This window comes from Bombina bombina, chromosome 4, assembly GCF_027579735.1.
Source record: "Bombina bombina isolate aBomBom1 chromosome 4, aBomBom1.pri, whole genome shotgun sequence".
NCBI lineage: Eukaryota > Metazoa > Chordata > Amphibia > Anura > Bombinatoridae > Bombina > Bombina bombina.
In genome coordinates this window covers 1,094,730,256-1,094,749,086 of record NC_069502.1, presented here as the reverse complement: position 1 = coordinate 1,094,749,086, position 18,831 = coordinate 1,094,730,256, and the positions used below count along the sequence as shown (strand labels likewise).

Below are 18,831 nucleotides of genomic sequence, written 5' to 3'. Positions count from 1 at the left end.
AGAGGTAAAGGGGGACTAGTTACTGGGTGGAGTTATATGTCTTCATGTGCGATGTGTGCTCTAAATTGACAAGAGATTGCACCTTCTCTGTGGCGTGCTTCTTCCATAGGCGGCCCCTACAATTATATGTTCCTGGGTAAGTGGCCCCTGCAGGGAAGCACGCCTGGAAGTTAGTGTCTTAGCCGGATGCCTCTAGGCCTAGGTGCTTGGGCCAATATCAGAACCAGGTTAACACCATTGGTGTCTAAAGTCAAGGTATCCGAGACCCTCCTAGCAAGATGGTAGCAAAGCCAGAAGGAGAGATGCTTCAACTCTGGTTCATGCAGTCTCTGAGTTGCAGCTACCCAGGGTTTGTTATACCTTTTCTGGATAACTGCGTCATATAGATTTGAAGTGTCCCCCATTCAACCAGAAGGTAGCACCCCCAAACAAGGGGTATTCCTAGGTGCCTCATCAAATTGCCGACAACATACTAAAAGGGCAACTTGATCTGATCCCCTGCACCCTACTCAATCAACACCCTTTTTAAGAAGCGGCAGACCGGGGCTCAATTCCTATCCAGCACTGAGTTTTAGGAATCTGGATAGGCCGGCGTTTACCTCATCTCCTTGACAAAATATGTATTGTCTTTTTATATATGCAGGGGAGGGGGGAGTGTTTGCGCATCCTGATATCCCAGCCCCTTTCACTGGGTATCTCAGCCTAACCTCATCAACAATGCTAAACTGGTAACTTCTAAGTGAATTTAAAAAAAGGCTTTTTACTGGAGTTTTAGATCAGTATCTGTGCATATTCTTCTTTATAGTAGTGTTTATTACACGCAGTTATGAAAACTGGTGTACACTGTCCCTCTAATATTACAATCTTGAAACTCTAATAGGAGTCTCAGTATAGCTGAATTTGTGAGAACAATGCACAGGCAATTACTTTTTGAACAATATGAGTTGATAATATTTTCTGATAAACGGATGAAAACTTTTTTTTTAAGTGGACTGAAATGATATAATCTTTCCCAAGAACAACTCAATTACAAATTGTAAATTTATTTTAAGGCTCTAATTTTTTTAATGCTGGGATAAATAAGGTCACTTTCCCATCATACTGGCTACATTAGACTCCCATTTCCGTTGATGGTTGCGCCCTATTGGGCTATTTAAGGCCTAGATTTAGAGTTCGGCGGTAGCCATGAAAACCAGCGTTAGAGGCTCCTAACGCTGGTTTTGGCCGCCCGCTGGTATTTGGAGTCAGTGATTAAAGGGTCTAACGCTCACTTTTCAGCCGCGACTTTTCCATACCGCAGATCCCCTTACGTCAATTGCGTATCCTATCTTTTCAATGGGATCTTTCTAACGCTGGTATTTAGAGTCGTTTCTGAAGTGAGCGTTAGAGCTCTAACGACAAAACTCCAGCCGCCGGAAAATAGCAGGAGTTAAGAGCTTTCTGGGCTAACGCCGGTTCATAAAGCTCTTAACTACTGTACCCTAAAGTACACTAACACCCATAAACTACCTATGTACCCCTAAACCGAGGTCCCCCCACATCGCCGCCACTCGATTTAAATTTTTAACCCCTAATCTGCCGACCGCCACCTACGTTATACTTATGTACCCCTAATCTGCTGCCCCTAACCCCGCCGACCCCTGTATTACATTTATTAACCCCTAACCTGCCCCCCACAATGTCGCCGCCAGCTACTTACAATAATTAACCCCTAATCTTCCGACCGCAAAGCGCCGCCACCTACGTTATCCTTATGTACCCCTAATCTGCTGCCCCTAACCCCGCCGACCCCTGTATTACATTTATTAACCCCTAACCTGCCCCCCACAACGTCGCCGCCAGCTACTTACAATAATTAACCCCTAATCTTCCGACCGCAAAGCGCCGCCACCTACGTTATCCTTATGTACCCCTAATCTGCTGCCCCTAACACCGCCGACCCCTATATTATATTTATTAACCCCTAATCTGCCCCCCTCAACGTCGCCGACACCTGCCTACACTTATTAACCCCTAATCTGCCGAGCGGACCTGAGCGCTACTATAATAAAGTTATTAACCCCTAATCCGCCTCACTAACCCTATCATAAATAGTATTAACCCCTAATCTGCCCTCCCTAACATCACCGACACCTACCTTCAATTATTAACCCCTAATCTGACGACCGGAGCTCATTGCTACTATAATAAATGGATTAACCCCTAAAGCTAAGTCTAACCCTAACACTAACACCCCCCTAACTTAAATATAATTTACATCTAACGAAATTAATTAACTCTTATTAAATAACTTATTCCTATTTAAAGCTAAATACTTACCTGTAAAATATATCCTAATATAGCTACAATATAAATTATAATTATATTATAGCTATTTTAGGATTAATATTTATTTTACAGGCAACTTTGTAATTATTTTAACCAGGTACAATAGCTATTAAATAGTTAAGAACTATTTAATAGTTACCTAGTTAAAATAATAACAAATTTACCTGTAAAATAAATCCTAACCTAAGATATAATTAAACCTAACACTACCCTATCAATAAATTAATTAAATAAACTACCTACAATTACCTACAATTAACCTAACACTACACTATCAATAAATTAATTAAACACAATTCCTACAAATAAATACAATTAAATAAGCTAGCTAAAGTACAAAAAATAAAAAAGAACTAAGTTACAAAAAATAAAAAAATATTTACAAACATCAGAAAATTATTACAACAATTTTAAACTAATTACACCTACTCTAAGCCCCCTAATAAAATAACAAAGACCCCCAAAATAAAAAATTCCCTACCCTATTCTAAATTAAAAAAGTTAAAAGCTCTTTTACCTTACCAGCCCTGAACAGGGCCCTTTGTGGGGCATGCCCCAAGAATTTCAGCTCTTTTGCCTGTAAAAAAAACACATACAATACCCCCCCCAACATTACAACCCACCACCCACATACCCCTAATCTAACCCAAACCCCCCTTAAATAAACCTAACACTAAGCCCCTGAAGATCTTCCTACCTTGTCTTCACCATCCAGGTATCACCGATCCGTCCTGGCTCCAACATCTTCATCCAATCCAAGCGGGGGTTGGCGATCCATCATCCGGTGGCTGAAGAGGTCCAGAAGAGGCTCCAAAGTCTTCCTCCTATCCGGCAAGAAGAGGACATCCGGACCGGCAAACATCTTCTCCAAGCGGCATCTTCGATCTTCTTGCATCCGGTGCGGAGCGGGTCCATCTTGAAGCAGGCGACGCGGATCCATCCTCTTCTTCCGTTGTCTCCCGACGAATGACGGTTCCTTTAAGGGACGTCATCCAAGATGGCGTCCCTTGAATTCCGATTGGCTGATAGGATTCTATCAGCCAATCGGAATTAAGGTAGGAATATTCTGATTGGCTGATGGAATCAGCCAATCAGAATCAAGTTCAATCCGATTGGCTGATCCAATCAGCCAATCAGATTGAGCTCGCATTCTATTGGCTGATCGGAACAGCCAATAGAATGCAAGCTCAATCTGATTGGCTGATTGGATCAGCCAATCGGATTGAACTTGATTCTGATTGGCTGATTCCATCAGCCAATCAGAATATTCCTACCTTAATTCCGATTGGCTGATAGAATCCTATCAGCCAATCGGAATTCAAGGGACGCCATCTTGGATGACGTCCCTTAAAGGAACCGTCATTCGTCGGGAGACAACGGAAGAAGAGGATGGATCCGCGTCGCCTGCTTCAAGATGGACCCGCTCCGCACCGGATGCAAGAAGATCGAAGATGCCACTTGGAGAAGATGTTTGCCGGTCCGGATGTCCTCTTCTTGCCGGATAGGAGGAAGACTTTGGAGCCTCTTCTGGACCTCTTCAGCCACCGGATGATGGATCGCCAACCCCCGCTTGGGTTGGATGAAGATGTTGGAGCCAGGACGGATCGGTGATACCTGGATGGTGAAGACAAGGTAGGAAGATCTTCAGGGGCTTAGTGTTAGGTTTATTTAAGGGGGGTTTGGGTTAGATTAGGGGTATGTGGGTGGTGGGTTGTAATGTTGGGGGGGGGTATTGTATGTGGTTTTTTTACAGGCAAAAGAGCTGAAATTCTTGGGGCATGCCCCGCAAAGGGCCCTGTTCAGGGCTGGTAAGGTAAAAGAGCTTTTAACTTTTTTAATTTAGAATAGGGTAGGGAATTTTTTATTTTGGGGGTCTTTGTTATTTTATTAGGGGGCTTAGAGTAGGTGTAATTAGTTTAAAATTGTTGTAATAATTTTCTGATGTTTGTAAATATTTTTTTATTTTTTGTAACTTAGTTCTTTTTTATTTTTTGTACTTTAGCTAGTTTATTTAATTGTATTTATTTGTAGGAATTGTGTTTAATTAATTTATTGATAGTGTAGTGTTAGGTTAATTGTAGGTAATTGTAGGTAGTTTATTTAATTAATTTATTGATAGGGTAGTGTTAGGTTTAATTATATCTTAGGTTAGGATTTATTTTACAGGTAAATTTGTTATTATTTTAACTAGGTAACTATTAAATAGTTCTTAACTATTTAATAGCTATTGTACCTGGTTAAAATAATTACAAAGTTGCCTGTAAAATAAATATTAATCCTAAAATAGCTATAATATAATTATAATTTATATTGTAGCTATATTAGGATTTATTTTACAGGTAAGTATTTAGCTTTAAATAGGAATAAGTTATTTAATAAGAGTTAATTAATTTCGTTAGATGTAAATTATATTTAAGTTAGGGGGGTGTTAGTGTTAGGGTTAGACTTAGCTTTAGGGGTTAATCCATTTATTATAGTAGCGATGAGCTCCGGTCGTCAGATTAGGGGTTAATAATTGAAGTTAGGTGTCGGCGATGTTAGGGAGGGCAGATTAGGGGTTAATACTATTTATGATAGGGTTAGTGAGGCAGGTTAGGGGTTAATAACTTTATTATAGTAGCGGTGCGGTCCGCTCGGCAGATTAGGGGTTAATAAGTGTAGGCAGGTGTCGGCGACGTTGTGGGGGGCAGATTAGGGGTTAATAAATATAATATAGGGGTCGGCGATGTTAGGGCAGCAGATTAGGGGTACATAGGGATAACGTAGGTTGCGGCGGTTTACGGAGCGGCAGATTAGGGGTTAAAAAAAATATGCAGGGGTCAGCGATAGCGGGAGCGGCAGATTAGGGGTTAATAAGTGTAAGGTTAGGGGTGTTTAGACTCGGGGTACATGTTAGAGTGTTAGGTGCAGACGTAGGAAGTGTTTCCCCATAGGAAACAATGGGGCTGCGTTAGCAGCTGAACGCTGCTTTTTTGCAGGTGTTAGGTTTTTTTTCAGCTCAAACAGCCCCATTGTTTCCTATGGGGATATCGTGCACGAGCACGTTTTTGAGGCTGGCCGCGTCCGTAAGCAACTCTGGTATCGAGAGTTGCATTTGCGGTAAAAATGCTCTACGCTCCTTTTTTGGAGCCTAACGCAGCATTTGTTTGAACTCTCGATACCAGAGTTAAATTTATGGTGCGGCCAGAAAAAAGCCCGCGGAGCGTTAACAGCCCTTCTACCGCCAAACTCCAAATCTAGGCCTAAGTTAATATGGACTTTAAGCAGTTTAAGTAGGGTCTTCTCTTTTTTGATTTGTTTTGTCCACTGTTTTTGAAACTTCAATAAGATTGTATAATGTAAAATGAAAGAAATGGTTTTGTTGTTTGTTATAAATTGGAATATAGATGGTTTATGTTACTCATTTGCGGGGTTTTTTATATATCTTATACTATGAAGATTGTTTAGCATTTTTTTCTCTGTTTTGTCTTTCAAACCTCAATAAAAATATAATTAAAAAAAAAAAATGAAGGGGGGTGGGTAAGTCCTATGGTGACTTTTACCACACCTCAGGTGCTTTGTAAGTGCAAACATTTATAGTGTTTTTAATTTAGTGCCATATGATATCATGCCATTGTAACATCCTCTGTTGTTTTTTGTCACTTCTGTGAATCTGTGCATGGTCTGAGCAATACCTTTTGGTGGAAGAGTTGATAATTGGTGGTCATGTGACTTTTTATTCAGGTTTTTTTGTTGTTTCTTCGTTTGTTATTCAGTATGTGCAATTAAAATAATTGAAGACACAGCTCCTAAATCCACAATAAACAATACATTGAATCATACAAAATGTCATCACATATATTCGACTTAGAGATATATGATATCAAACAAATACAATTACTCAAATGAATGCATATACATATTCTTAATACTGCAAGTCTCTGCAAAATTATAATCAATCTACAAAAATAAAAAATATCCCCTTTCAATGAGATATCCCTGCAGTCTATTGAAATCATACGCAGGACATTTGTCACATTTGTGACTGCAATCTCAGTGGATGGGAGCTGGATTACATAGAGGAAGTGTGACATATGCTTGTATATAAGCCTTTCAAGAAATTTTGAGATGAAAAAAAGCATGGAAAACTAGGGCGGTAGTTAGATAACAAGGGTAAGCTAAATCAAGGGTTTTCTAGTAGAAAAGAGACTAGTTCATGATTAAGTACAAACGTTCCTGGCTTAAAGGGACAGTTTACTCAAATTTTTCTCCCCTTTAATGTGTGCCCAATGATCCACTTTACCTGCTGAAGTGTATTAAATTATTTACAAGTATTTCCATTAACCTTATATTGGCATTTTAATTAGTTTATTTAGCCTGTGGTATCCCTACCCATCCTGAAAGTTTTTGGCCACGAGGCCAAGCTGTATTAACACAGCCAGCAGAAGAAATTACACTCCCAATGGGATGTAGAAGAGATAAGGTAATAAAATGTTAATTTTCCATTGTTCTCTCATTATTGGTGATTGTTTTATGGACAGATATAAGATAAAGAAGCAGGTATATTTACACAATGTGATAAAGTAATGAGATCTGAAAATACCTACAAGCTCAACCCATTTTATTAGGTTGTGGCTTCAAAACAAAAAATCAGCTAATTCATATACACAAATAAGCCTTAAGGCAAATCTCATACATTTTATTCTCTGCAGCTGGTAAAAAAGTAATTGGAAACACATTAAGAGAAAAACTATTTTATAGTATACTGTCCCTTTAAGTAAGATATTGAATATATGTGTGAGGACTAGTATGAGAGTAGATGAAAGGGAGGGCCTTAGTTATTAGGGAATATGATCAAGGCAACAATTAATTGGATGGTAGAACAAATTCTAGGAAGCTGAGTTTGAAGGAGAAGTTTGGTTTATCTTAAGATTCAGTCATCATATGAGAGATGTGACTGCTGTTTGTTGCGATAGGATGTTATTTTATGTCTAAAAGATTATTTTGTTTTTAAAGTTGTTGGTTATGTGGAGTTGGGGTGAGCAAATCAAAGTGATTCTGTTTAATCACATTTTTAATGCTTTGCTGTGCTTTTAAAATGTAACCTTTATGCCCCTTTAATAGAATTCAAGGGTCCTCATAAAAGTTTGCACGGAACATATTACTTTGCGAAAGGGTGCCATTTTTGTGTGGAGCATTTAATCACATCCAGGGTTGCATAGAATGCACATAAAGACAATATCCTAAACATTAAAATAAACCTCTAGTAAATACAAACTGATTATTACCATTGAGTTGAGGAGTTTAGTGCTACTGGATGTTGCCAATCTGAATTTGCAATATGCTGAGAATCCCATTATGTTCGAAGGAAAGCACATTCCCACACACAGGTGACTTGAGGTTCAGCATCTTTTCTTGTTTTGTTGCTTGGTTACTGTCTCTTTGACACCTACATACCAGAAGCAATTTGCTAAGATTCTAGACCATGTACCATGTCCATTCTTCACCTGGTTATTTCCTAGTTTCTGATCTCACTCTGCCTAAACCCAACCCATAAATACCTAATCCTATGCAGACCCCACCCCTTGATCAACCAGCCTGCTCCGCGTCACCCTAAAGCCACTCTGTGACAAACTAACCACGCCCACAGGCCAATCAGCTCCTCCCATCATTGCACCAAGAATCTAGCCCAACCTATTGATGCCAGATTACCTACTTTAAATATTGGAAAGTATGCATTGTGGTTAGTAGGTGAGTTGCTTTACACTATTGTGTGCTTCTGTTGTTCACTACACTACCTTATTCCAAGCAGCAATCCATGAGTGAAGTAAATTACATACAGTATTGTAGTTATATTAACCATTTAGGAAACATAGAACAAAACACTACCCTCAGCAATCTATCAAATTAAAAGAGTTATGCTCTAATCATAGGATTCGTGGAATACCATATTCACTACAGGATACAAAATACTGAAATTACGGGTCATTACAAACAGAATTTTAGTGTTCCTATTTTTTTTTTTTTTAAATGACTTTCAGGTCCTCTAACGTTTTGCATGTATGTAATAAAATTGACAAATGAGGTGTTTATTTGGCCAGTTTAATGCACTACATCATTTCAATTGCAGAACCACAACAGCTGCATCTTTGTAATCAGGTTTAATACAGTTATTATATTTTCATACATCTAGCTGTGTAATAAAATTAATAAACATATGGATAACATTTAAAGGCTATCAGTATGATGTTTTCTTTCCTTCTGCCAGAAAATCTCTCATTTAATAGCCCTCATTTGCTAGTTATGTTCTAGCATAAACAGAGCACAGAGTCAACAGAGAATATATGTTGCTTCAAATCAGCCATGGAAATGTCTTGATTATAGTTCAGGCCTTAGGAAAATATCGCAGTTATATACAGGATGGTGTGGTTGGTTAAAAAAAAAACAGCCACAAAACGAAAAGAGATGAAGCCAAAATCTCTGAATCAGACTTGGCTCAGAAAATCATCCCATTTTTTTCTCTTACAGAGGGAGTAAAACCAACTCCAACTTCATTCAACAAAAGTGTTTCTCTTGAAGACATTTTATACTAATTCTGATTTAAAATAAAAAAAAATAATGATTTCACTATTTTTTTAATTCCATTCCAGTCAAGCTTGGAACTGCAAAGTTAAATACATTTGACTTGTGCCATGTCACAGCAAACAGGAGACTGTTTTTAGTTAGAGAGTCAACACAACTGCAGAGCTTAAAGAGACATTCAATATTTTAAAATTGTATTATAAATTGTTTACTTTATATAGTTTATGTTGTCCCTTTTTCATGTCTTCATGATTTAGCTCTGAAAATTGTTGGTTTTTCCAGTTTTTCTGAGTTTCTATAAAGTAATAAATGCTGAGATGTTGTAACTTAATAAGGTCTTAGAGGCTCCATTTAGCTTCCATATACTTTCCACCCAAATGACACACCTTTTGAACACCACCATCTATTACCACCTCTGCCATTCTGGCAACCTGAAATAATGACGCAACACAGGAGTTTGGCTAAATATGGAAAGGTCACATTTAATAATTTAATTTAAATTCAAAAAATTTCTCACTGGGTAATAACATACCCTGGGTAATAACATACCCTGGGTAATAACATACCCTGGGTAATAACATACCCTTAATCAACATAACACTCAAAAATGCGTCAGCATTTGCATAACCTGAACTTGGATCCCACGTGTCAGGGGGGGGGACCACAAACCCCCCCTGTGGCAGAGCAAAAGGGGAGGAGCGAACCTGCAGCATATACCAGCCTTTAGCTAGACCACCGAATCACGACTTAGACTGGGTATGCTACAGGATCCCCTCCGCCCCTCGCAAGCCCTGCCTACGTGCCAGATCCCGATTTCACCGCAACAACTTATCAATTTTTCTCTTATATGGCTGCTTGCTTATCTTAACGCTTTCGGCTAGCATAGACCGCTCGAGTCACCCGCTAGCTTCCAGCTGCAGCTCTCTCGATTCCCTTTATTAGGGGGCACAGGCGGTCTTACTGCGATCCAACTAAGTAGCTGACATCGTGCCCCTAACCATGCCAATTTCTCTCGATATCTCTGGTTGTGACCTCTCCGCGTAGTTGTCCTTACTGCTCTCTTGAATCTAGGGAGGGTGGGAGGGAAACAAAAAAGGTTAGTACTAAAGCCACTTCCTGTTGTTCCCCCTATATGTACCTTTTCCAACCCCCCTTTCCTATCTCTTGCTTTTCAGTCCCTCCTCTCCTTCTTATCTTATACTTCCCTATTTTCTAACCTAACTCCTTCCCCCCCCCTCTCCCTTCCCCCTTGCCCTTCCAGCCAGGAGCCCAGCCCTTATGTCGCTCCGTTCATATTCAATCCCTGCGCTATTTTTAAGGTCTTAGAGGCTCCATTTAGCTTCCATATACTTTCCACCCAAATGACACACCTTTTGAACACCACCATCTATTACCACCTCTGCCATTCTGGCAACCTGAAATAATGACGCAACACAGGAGTTTGGCTAAATATGGAAAGGTCACATTTAATAATTTAATTTAAATTCAAAAAATTTCTCACTGGGTAATAACATACCCTGGGTAATAACATACCCTGGGTAATAACATACCCTGGGTAATAACATACCCTTAATCAACATAACACTCAAAAATGCGTCAGCATTTGCATAACCTGAACTTGGATCCCACGTGTCAGGGGGGGGGACCACAAACCCCCCCTGTGGCAGAGCAAAAGGGGAGGAGCGAACCTGCAGCATATACCAGCCTTTAGCTAGACCACCGAATCACGACTTAGACTGGGTATGCTACAGGATCCCCTCCGCCCCTCGCAAGCCCTGCCTACGTGCCAGATCCCGATTTCACCGCCAACAAAGAATACTCTTTCTGCCAAACACCTTTAAACTTTTCCCGTGACCTTTCCTTACCTTGATCATTTCCTCCAACATTCTCCTGATGTCCTCCAAAAACTGGTCATTACCGGCCTCGTTCAGGTGAACTCCGTCGCGCCTGAATATCTCTTCCCTTTTTGCCGCCAACAATGGGTGCTCCAGCACCGCTCCACCTATCCCCCTGACTGCTTTTGCCGCTACCAAATTAATCTTCCTCCTTGCTCTGTAGCCCGCTCTCTGCGTGTCAGTGTTCCTCCAAACCAACCTTGATATTATGTTTGACCATACTATCTTTACTCCTTGCCATGTTATCGCCAACCACCCCATTACACTTTTTATACTTTCTTCCAGTTCCCTCAGAGGGTATGCTCCAATATCATTCCCTCCTAAATGTATTATCATTACGTCCGGGCGCCCCCATCTCTGCCTTGCCTGCTGTATTGTGCTTACCAACTCTTCCCACCTCATTCCTCTCTTTCCTATCCACCTAACACTGGCTTCGGTGTATCTAAATCCCAAATGTGTCCCTTTTGCCAATGTCGCAGCCCTAACTTGCGCCCAGTATACGTATGAATGCCCTACCACCCATATCCTTAGTGCTCTTCCTGTAACAAATCACAAAGAAAATTGGAGAATTAAATTCATTCCGGTTGGCGCCATGACTTCGCATCCCTAATCGCAATCAAACGCCCCCTTTTGGCCTGATGTAGGACTTGTATGCTGCTGATTTCCACCTTCCCATTTTTTTAATCTGCTCGATCGAACATCCTCTAGATGCCGCACTGGTTGCTGCCCCTATTCTGAATGAGTGCGGCGCATAGTATGCATCTGACCAACCCAGTCTTTCTACCGTTCTTTCCAATACCTTCCTAAACTGAAAACCCGTGACGCCGGATCCGTCCCTATGCCTAACAAATTGCGGGCCCTCTGCCCTTGCTGTTAGCTCATAATCCCTTACTGCTGCCACCGGGCAAGTCGCGCCACCTGTCCTCCCCATTGACACCCATACCCCTTTTCCTTCCGTATCTGTTTTTGATTTCCGAATTAAAACTAGCACTGCTCGCACGCCCCATTTCACATCTTCTCGCCTTACACCACCGCCCACGTCTTTCCTATTCCTCGCCAGCAATTCCCCTATGCGCAATGCCCCATGGAAAGCCAAAGAGAAAGCTACCCTGAATACCAATGCCTCATCGTCATTGAAACATACTTTGCTGAGCACTGCTAACATTACCGCCAACCTATCCTCTGTTATCGGCTCCCTTCTATCGCCTTGCTTCTTCTCTCCTACGCTCCACCCCTTGAATACTTTCCTTACCACAAATCTCTTTGTTATATCCTTTCTCCCATATAACTGCGCAAAATACGACACCCCCGCCAGTACTGTGCCCAACTGCCCTTTCTTCACCCCCCCTTGCTTCAATACCCATAGCCATTCTAGAAAAACCGTTTCTTCCTCGCGACCTATAATCTTGTTAAATTCGCACCACCGCTCCCAATACTTCTTGTATACGGCCCACGTTTTTGGCGCCACGGACTTCTCTACCATCTCCCTGATTCCGTCTATTTGTTGCCAATCTGCCAAAGAAGAACAGGGCAGGGTTCACCTTCCTTCCTTGCCCTTGGAGCCACCTTCCTAAATATTTCCCATTTAAACCTTGACAGTGCGTCTGCTACAATATTCCTGTACCCTGGTATATGCTGTGCTTTAAAACAAATATTGTGCTTAAGGCACTTTAATACAAAATATCTCAAATACTTAATAACCGGGTTAGATGATGACGACAAATTATTCATTACATCCACTACTGCCTTATTATCGGACCAACAGATGATTCTTTTGTTCTCTAATACATGGCCCCACAGCTCTATCGCTACTATAATGGGAAACAATTCAAGCAAAGTCATGTTCTTTATCCACCCTTTTTCCTTCCAATCTGCGGGCCATTCGCCCGCGCTCCATCTACCTTGCAAATACGCTCCAAACCCCGCACTGCCTGCTGCATCTGTGAACAACTCCAATTCTTCCACTGACCTTGCCTCTTCCCATATCCTGATACCATTAAATTCATCTAAAAATGCCTCCCACACTCTGAGGTCTTCCTTCATTTCCTTATTGACGCGCACCATATGCTCGGGCAGCTTTGCCCCTTTTGTCCCCATTTCCAACCTTCTTTTAAATAATCTACCCACCGGTATTACCCGGCACGCAAAATTCAAAACCCCCAGCAATCTCTGCATTTCTCTAAGAGTCACCTTATTCCTTTTCAACATCGTTTTTATCATATGTCTCGCCTTCTCAATCTTATCCGCAGGGAGCTCGCATTGCCCCTTTGCGGAATCTATCATGATACCCAGGAAAACCAGCCTCGTACCCGGCCCCTCCGACTTTTCCGCTGCTACTGGCACTCCCAACTGTTTGAACATTGCCTCTAGCTCTTCCTTCCAGATTCTACATTCCCCTGTCTCTTTCCTGCCTACCACCAAAAAATCATCTAAGTAGTGAGACATACTCTCACATCCTGTTTTTTCTGTAAACAACCAATGCAAAAATGAACTAAACTTTTCAAAAACTGAACAAGAAACCGAACACCCCATGGGCAAACACTTATCTATGTAATAATCACCATCAAACTTACAACCCATTAAATTAAAACTAGCTGTGTTCAAAGGCAATAACCTAAAAGCAGATTCCACATCTATCTTTGCCATCAACGCCCCTTTTCCAAGCCGTTTCACTATTCTTACCGCACTATCAAATGATTGATATTGCACTGAAGAATCCAACTTGTCAATTGCGTCGTTGACTGAATTCCCCCTGGGGTAGGACAGGTGCTGTATCATCCTGTATTTACCCTTCTCTTTCTTGGGAACTACTCCCAGGGGGGACACAATCAAGTCAGCACACGGCTTCTCTTTGAATGGCCCTGCCATTCTCCCCAATTTAACCTCCTTCCTCAATTTTTCCGCTAGTACTCCTGGAAATTCTGCTGCAGATTTTAAATTTCTCGCCTGCATAGCCCCTTTAACTTCTGTTTTAACTGGGACCACAAAACCTACACGCAAACCGTTTGTTAACAAAATCCTTTCCTCTTTCAGCGGGTACATTGCCAATTCCTCAATGATCCTATCTACCCTCAGCGGTGTTTTGGCCATTACCCGCCATTCCTCCTCCGCTACCGTTGCCCCCGTGCCCTCGAAAGGAAAACTTGCTATTGTTATTGGCATTACCCTTCCTACAATCCACTCCTGGGTGCGCTCCGCCACAATGCCTACATGCGTGCTTATATTTACATGAATTCCCCCTGTCGCACCTCTTGTCATTAAACGCCCAGCATTCCTTTGCCTCTGTTCTGAATGTTTTCCCTTGCCCTATGGGCCTACCTTGTGCTTCAGGGACCTTCATCACCCTCGTCCATGTATCTAGTATTTTTACCCCAAAATCCTTCCTACCTTTACCTCCCAATTGTATATTTCCTTTCCTAAATTCCCTATCATAATCCTTCCATGCGAAACCCCCGTATGTGGTGTAGCATTCCGCTATTAAATGTATGTATCTCAGCACCCCTTTCATCTTATCTGGATTGGCCGTTAGAAAACATTCTGCATATATGACCATCCCTTTCACCCATTCTGGAAATGTCTGCTTTGCCCTTCTCCCCCTTCCCTCATTAGATTTGACCGCCAAAGCTTCCCTAGTCATTTCAAACACATCCACATACCGTCCTCTCTGCGCTTTCCTAACAACCTTCGCTTTTAAATGTGTGGGAAGGGGTAAGAGCTTGGTCGCTGCTACTTCATCGTCTAAATTCACCACATTATCACTGCTGTCCCCGTCCTCATACCCTTCCTTCACCACCTTATTTTTCTCTTGCTTAGCATATAACTTTCTTACAATTTTCAAGATTTTTCTATGCCCCCTCCCATTACGCTTATCATCCTCAAAGTCATCATCCGTGGAACTATCTGACGAAGATTCACTACTGTCACTATAATACATTTGCTTACCGTGTTTCTTATGGCTCACACGATGCCCGTCTTGTCCTTCCTTGTCTGCTGCCGCCATTCCCTGCGGCCCTGTCGTGCTCCCTTCGACCTCTTTGTCACCTGCTCCATTGTTCACTTTACCCACTTTGTCTCTCTTCTGCAACATATTCATATTTACATTAGTACCATCCCCCCCTTTTCTTTGAACCTGTTTCACAGACATGTGCTCTGCCCTCTTACTGCTGCGCCCCCCATTCCCTGTATCCCTAATGCTCCTTTCATCCTCCCCTTCTTCCTCTACCCTCACATATGTATACCCCTCCGTATCCCTAATCATCCTGGGGCGCTCCACACTATTCTCTTCTAACCTGACCCTTTTTGCTGCCCTCCTGCTATTCGCCCCTCTTCTGTACACTTCACAGTACTTTTTCCTTTCCTTACCCCTTGCTCTAGCTCTGTCCTGGCCTTCCCACTCCTCCCCTGACTCGCATGTGTGTGTGCCTGGACCACCGGGTCCCCAGCAATCTGCCTCCGCATTCCTTAATTCCTCCCTCCTTCTTGGTTCCCTGCTCGTCTTCCCACCCGCACCGCTTGATACCTTGTGCTTATTTCCCCTTCCCGGCGACTGACGCCCTCTCTCCACTACCCCTGCTGCAACGGAATCATCCCTTTCGCACCGTGCGGCCCCCGCCCCCCCCCTTCATGATGACGTCATCACGTAGCGCACGCCGTATCGGCGTGCGCATGCGCATATCGCGCTCACTGACTGGGGAAGAAGAGGGGGAGGGGGAGGGGGAGGAAGGGGGTATACTGCTGCGCCTATGGCGGCCACTCGCGCCCGCAACTGCGCCTCTACCAGACCGCTCACTGCTAAGCCAGACCCTGCCCCTGGACTGTCTGCCGCCTGCTCTACTACTATGGCCCTCATCTTCTAGGCCCCAATTACGCCGCCGCGCGCCCTGCTTGCTGCCCCCTAGAGGCGCCATTGCCTGCCGCCGCCTGCACCCCATACTGCCCCCCTGGCCTAAGGGAATCTCCGGACTGCTGGACCGGTCCGTTTCACTAAATAACGCCACTTCCCCCATACTCACATCAGAATTGGCCCCCTCCTCTGCCTCAGCCCTGTCTTTCATACTCACGTTACCCTCTTGCATCCGCTCTCTCTCAGGGGGGGTTACCGCTGCCTTCTGCTCCAAGACCGTCTCCTGCTTCTTCTGTTTCTCTCCCTGCCTTTTTTCCAGGAGCTTCAATCTCTTCTGAGCCCGGATTGCTCTCGTCTTCCAGAGGGTCTCATCATCTGTAAGGAACCGTTTGGGAATTCTCCTGCTTCTGGCCGTCATCTTCAGCAACTTCTTCTGCATCAGCTACAAGCAGCTCCTGAAACAAAAAAGGTTAGTACTAAAGCCACTTCCTGTTGTTCCCCCTATATGTACCTTTTCCAACCCCCCTTTCCTATCTCTTGCTTTTCAGTCCCTCCTCTCCTTCTTATCTTATACTTCCCTATTTTCTAACCTAACTCCTTCCCCCCCCCTCTCCCTTCCCCCTTGCCCTTCCAGCCAGGAGCCCAGCCCTTATGTCGCTCCGTTCATATTCAATCCCTGCGCTATTTTTGATCCTAGTTTTTAAGGTCTGTTCTTCCTATTTCATATCATCTACTGAGGTCAGGTGATATATTAAAGGGACAGTTATTTGAAAATTGTTATTGTTGAAAAGAATAGATAATCTTCATTACCCATTGTCTAGCTTTTTACAAACTTGCTTTTTAGCCAATCAGTGCTGACTCATAAATAACTCCAAATTCATAACTGGATCTCTTTATTTTGCAAGTACTCTATACACCCAATAATAAACGTACATTTTGGTGGGCATTTTTCAGATAATGGAAGTGTAAGGATTCCAGTAAAACTGTAACCATTTAAGGGTCCTCCCACTGCAACAGAGGACATTGGTTGCCAGATAGCTGGGGAGCTGGCTTGCAGCCTGGTATAAACCTCCCCATCTCAAGTTATAAACAAATCCTCTTACCTGCCGTTTTGACCTCCTACCCTCTCTTGTTGAGTTTCCTGTTTTGTAGGTGCAATTCCAGAGTTTCAAGTGATGTGACAGTGACACCAGTATGGGCTAGTGAATTATCCATCATATTCTCCTCTGAATTCTATAGAGTCCACCCTCGGAGAGGCGCACCTATCTCCTCCTACTTATCATAAAACTGATCATATTAATTTGTTTCCCATTGTTTGAGACTCTGCACATGCTCAGATTCAGTAAATGTTAACAAGGCATAAAAATGTACTCAAAATGAAGACTCCTCTATTAAAACCTCCATAGCATAATGTTGTCTTAAAGCTACAAATTACCAAAGGTTGATCTTTTAGAGCTATCTCTACATTATTTGTTTCCTGCAGAATTTGGTAATAGTGGCTTATATTTAAATATACTTTTTTTGCAGAGAGCATGCACAGCTATCATTTGTTAGCATGCATGTTTAAAGCCAAGTCTGCAAATGTATTATTTATGCCAGAACATTGCTCTAATGGAGATACAAACATGCATTACCCTATGCACCACTGAGCATAAGTTGTCAAAAATGGGTGACGTCGGTGGTGATGTCGCAACTATATTTAGAAGCTGAACGAGACCCACATGCAGTTAGAATAGGCGTAACGTAAAATTAAAATAGGGGAAGAAGAAAACAACTGTCAAAAACACAGTAAACTATTTCAAGTAAATTACAGCCTTCAGAGTTCGTGAACTTTGTATATGTATAGAGAATAACTATGTGATTTAGATTTATAGTCTGAAATCTTTAACCCTCATTTCAGTATAACCTATAAAAGTAAGATTTGCAGACTAGGCGGAAGGTCAAAATGTCAAGGTAAGTGGGTCATCGACTAAGGTGCAGCAACTATAATATAATGCTTTACAATTTTATGTAAACGTTTGTATTTTATATATATATATTTCTAACAAAAATGTGTGCACATTTTTCCTAAAGACAGCAATAATCCTGAATAGATAGATGGGTTTTTACATAAAAAAAAAAAAAAGTAATGTGGCACACTGAAAATAGCAATGTGTGGTTTAAATTAGCAATCTGTGCCTGGGGGTGCATCAAAAACATAGCTTGATGGAAAAGTTGTGTTCCAAGAAGCAAGATTTAGTGATGTTATCCATCAACCTCTTTACAAGGTCAGAGAGCACTTCTGTATGAAGAAAATCAGAAACAGATTCCAACTGTTTCCTTAAAATCTTATCTCACCTTGGGCTTTGTTGACAAAGCAGCTTTCAAGTGATCTAAAGAGTCATGTTTTGTGTCTGCATTAGGAGCCACCATAAACATTTATAGCAAGCAAAAAGGTAAAAGCTAAACTGCCAAATTATTCTGCCACATAGTACAGTGGAAATAAATTATGGAATAGAAATGAAAGGCACATGAAAATGCTTAGTTCTCAATCATACTTTTAAAAAGTAACGATTTATAGGTTACTAATGACTGGGATCATCATTTTATAGTCCTTATTCCTGCGTTTCTCTTTATATAACACCCTTTTTCTATGTTAAAAGTTTTCCTTCTTGGTACTTCCCAGACATATAATATTGGACTGCCTTGCAAGTTTGTTGTTGTTGACACCTTGGAAAATGGGTTCTAGCATAAAAAATTAGGGTGCTCACCCCCCCCCCCCCCCCCTCAGTAGCACCATGAAACTCTATTGATGGCTGAATGAATGCAATATACAGTAGTTCATTTGTATGCAATATTGTAAGCACGGTTGCCTCATTTAAGGTCCAGGGGCCACAATGTTACCGTCAAGTGCTTATTTTCTTCCCTAAATGTTCCATTTGTCATACATTTTACCTAATTCTACTCTTCCTGTGCATAAATGCTGCAAACACGGCAGCCAGTGGTGCAATACCGTTTGTTCAATTTTTCTTTCATGATTAAAATAGAGCATTCAATATTACTTTCTAATTAACATATTTATACATTTTTCTTCAATCTCTTGTTATCATTTGTTGAAAAACAGGGACGTATGCTTAGGAGCTGGTCCATTTCTGGAGCACTATATGGCAGCACTATTTCCTGCCACGTAGTGCTCCAGATGCCTACCTAGGTATCTTTTTAACA

General features: G+C 41.9%; 1 protein-coding gene across 2 annotated transcripts; it reads right to left on the bottom strand.

Moving 5' to 3' along the window:
• Positions 1 to 9,345: 9,345 nt before the first annotated feature.
• On the bottom strand, positions 9,346 to 16,199 carry LOC128657862 (uncharacterized). 2 transcript variants are annotated; one of them, XM_053712291.1, is made up of 3 exons: positions 15,845 to 16,199; positions 14,727 to 14,862; positions 9,346 to 9,956 (listed from the first exon to the last, which is right to left on the bottom strand). In XM_053712291.1, exons 1-3 carry the CDS (start codon positions 16,064 to 16,066, stop codon positions 9,940 to 9,942), a joined length of 375 nt encoding a protein of 124 aa, XP_053568266.1. In that variant the 5' UTR covers positions 16,067 to 16,199; the 3' UTR covers positions 9,346 to 9,939. The 2 variants fall into 2 exon arrangements, with proteins under 2 accessions (XP_053568266.1, XP_053568265.1); XM_053712290.1 differs by lacking the exon at positions 9,346 to 9,956 and having other exon boundaries at positions 10,330 to 14,862.
• Positions 16,200 to 18,831: the final 2,632 nt, after the last annotated feature.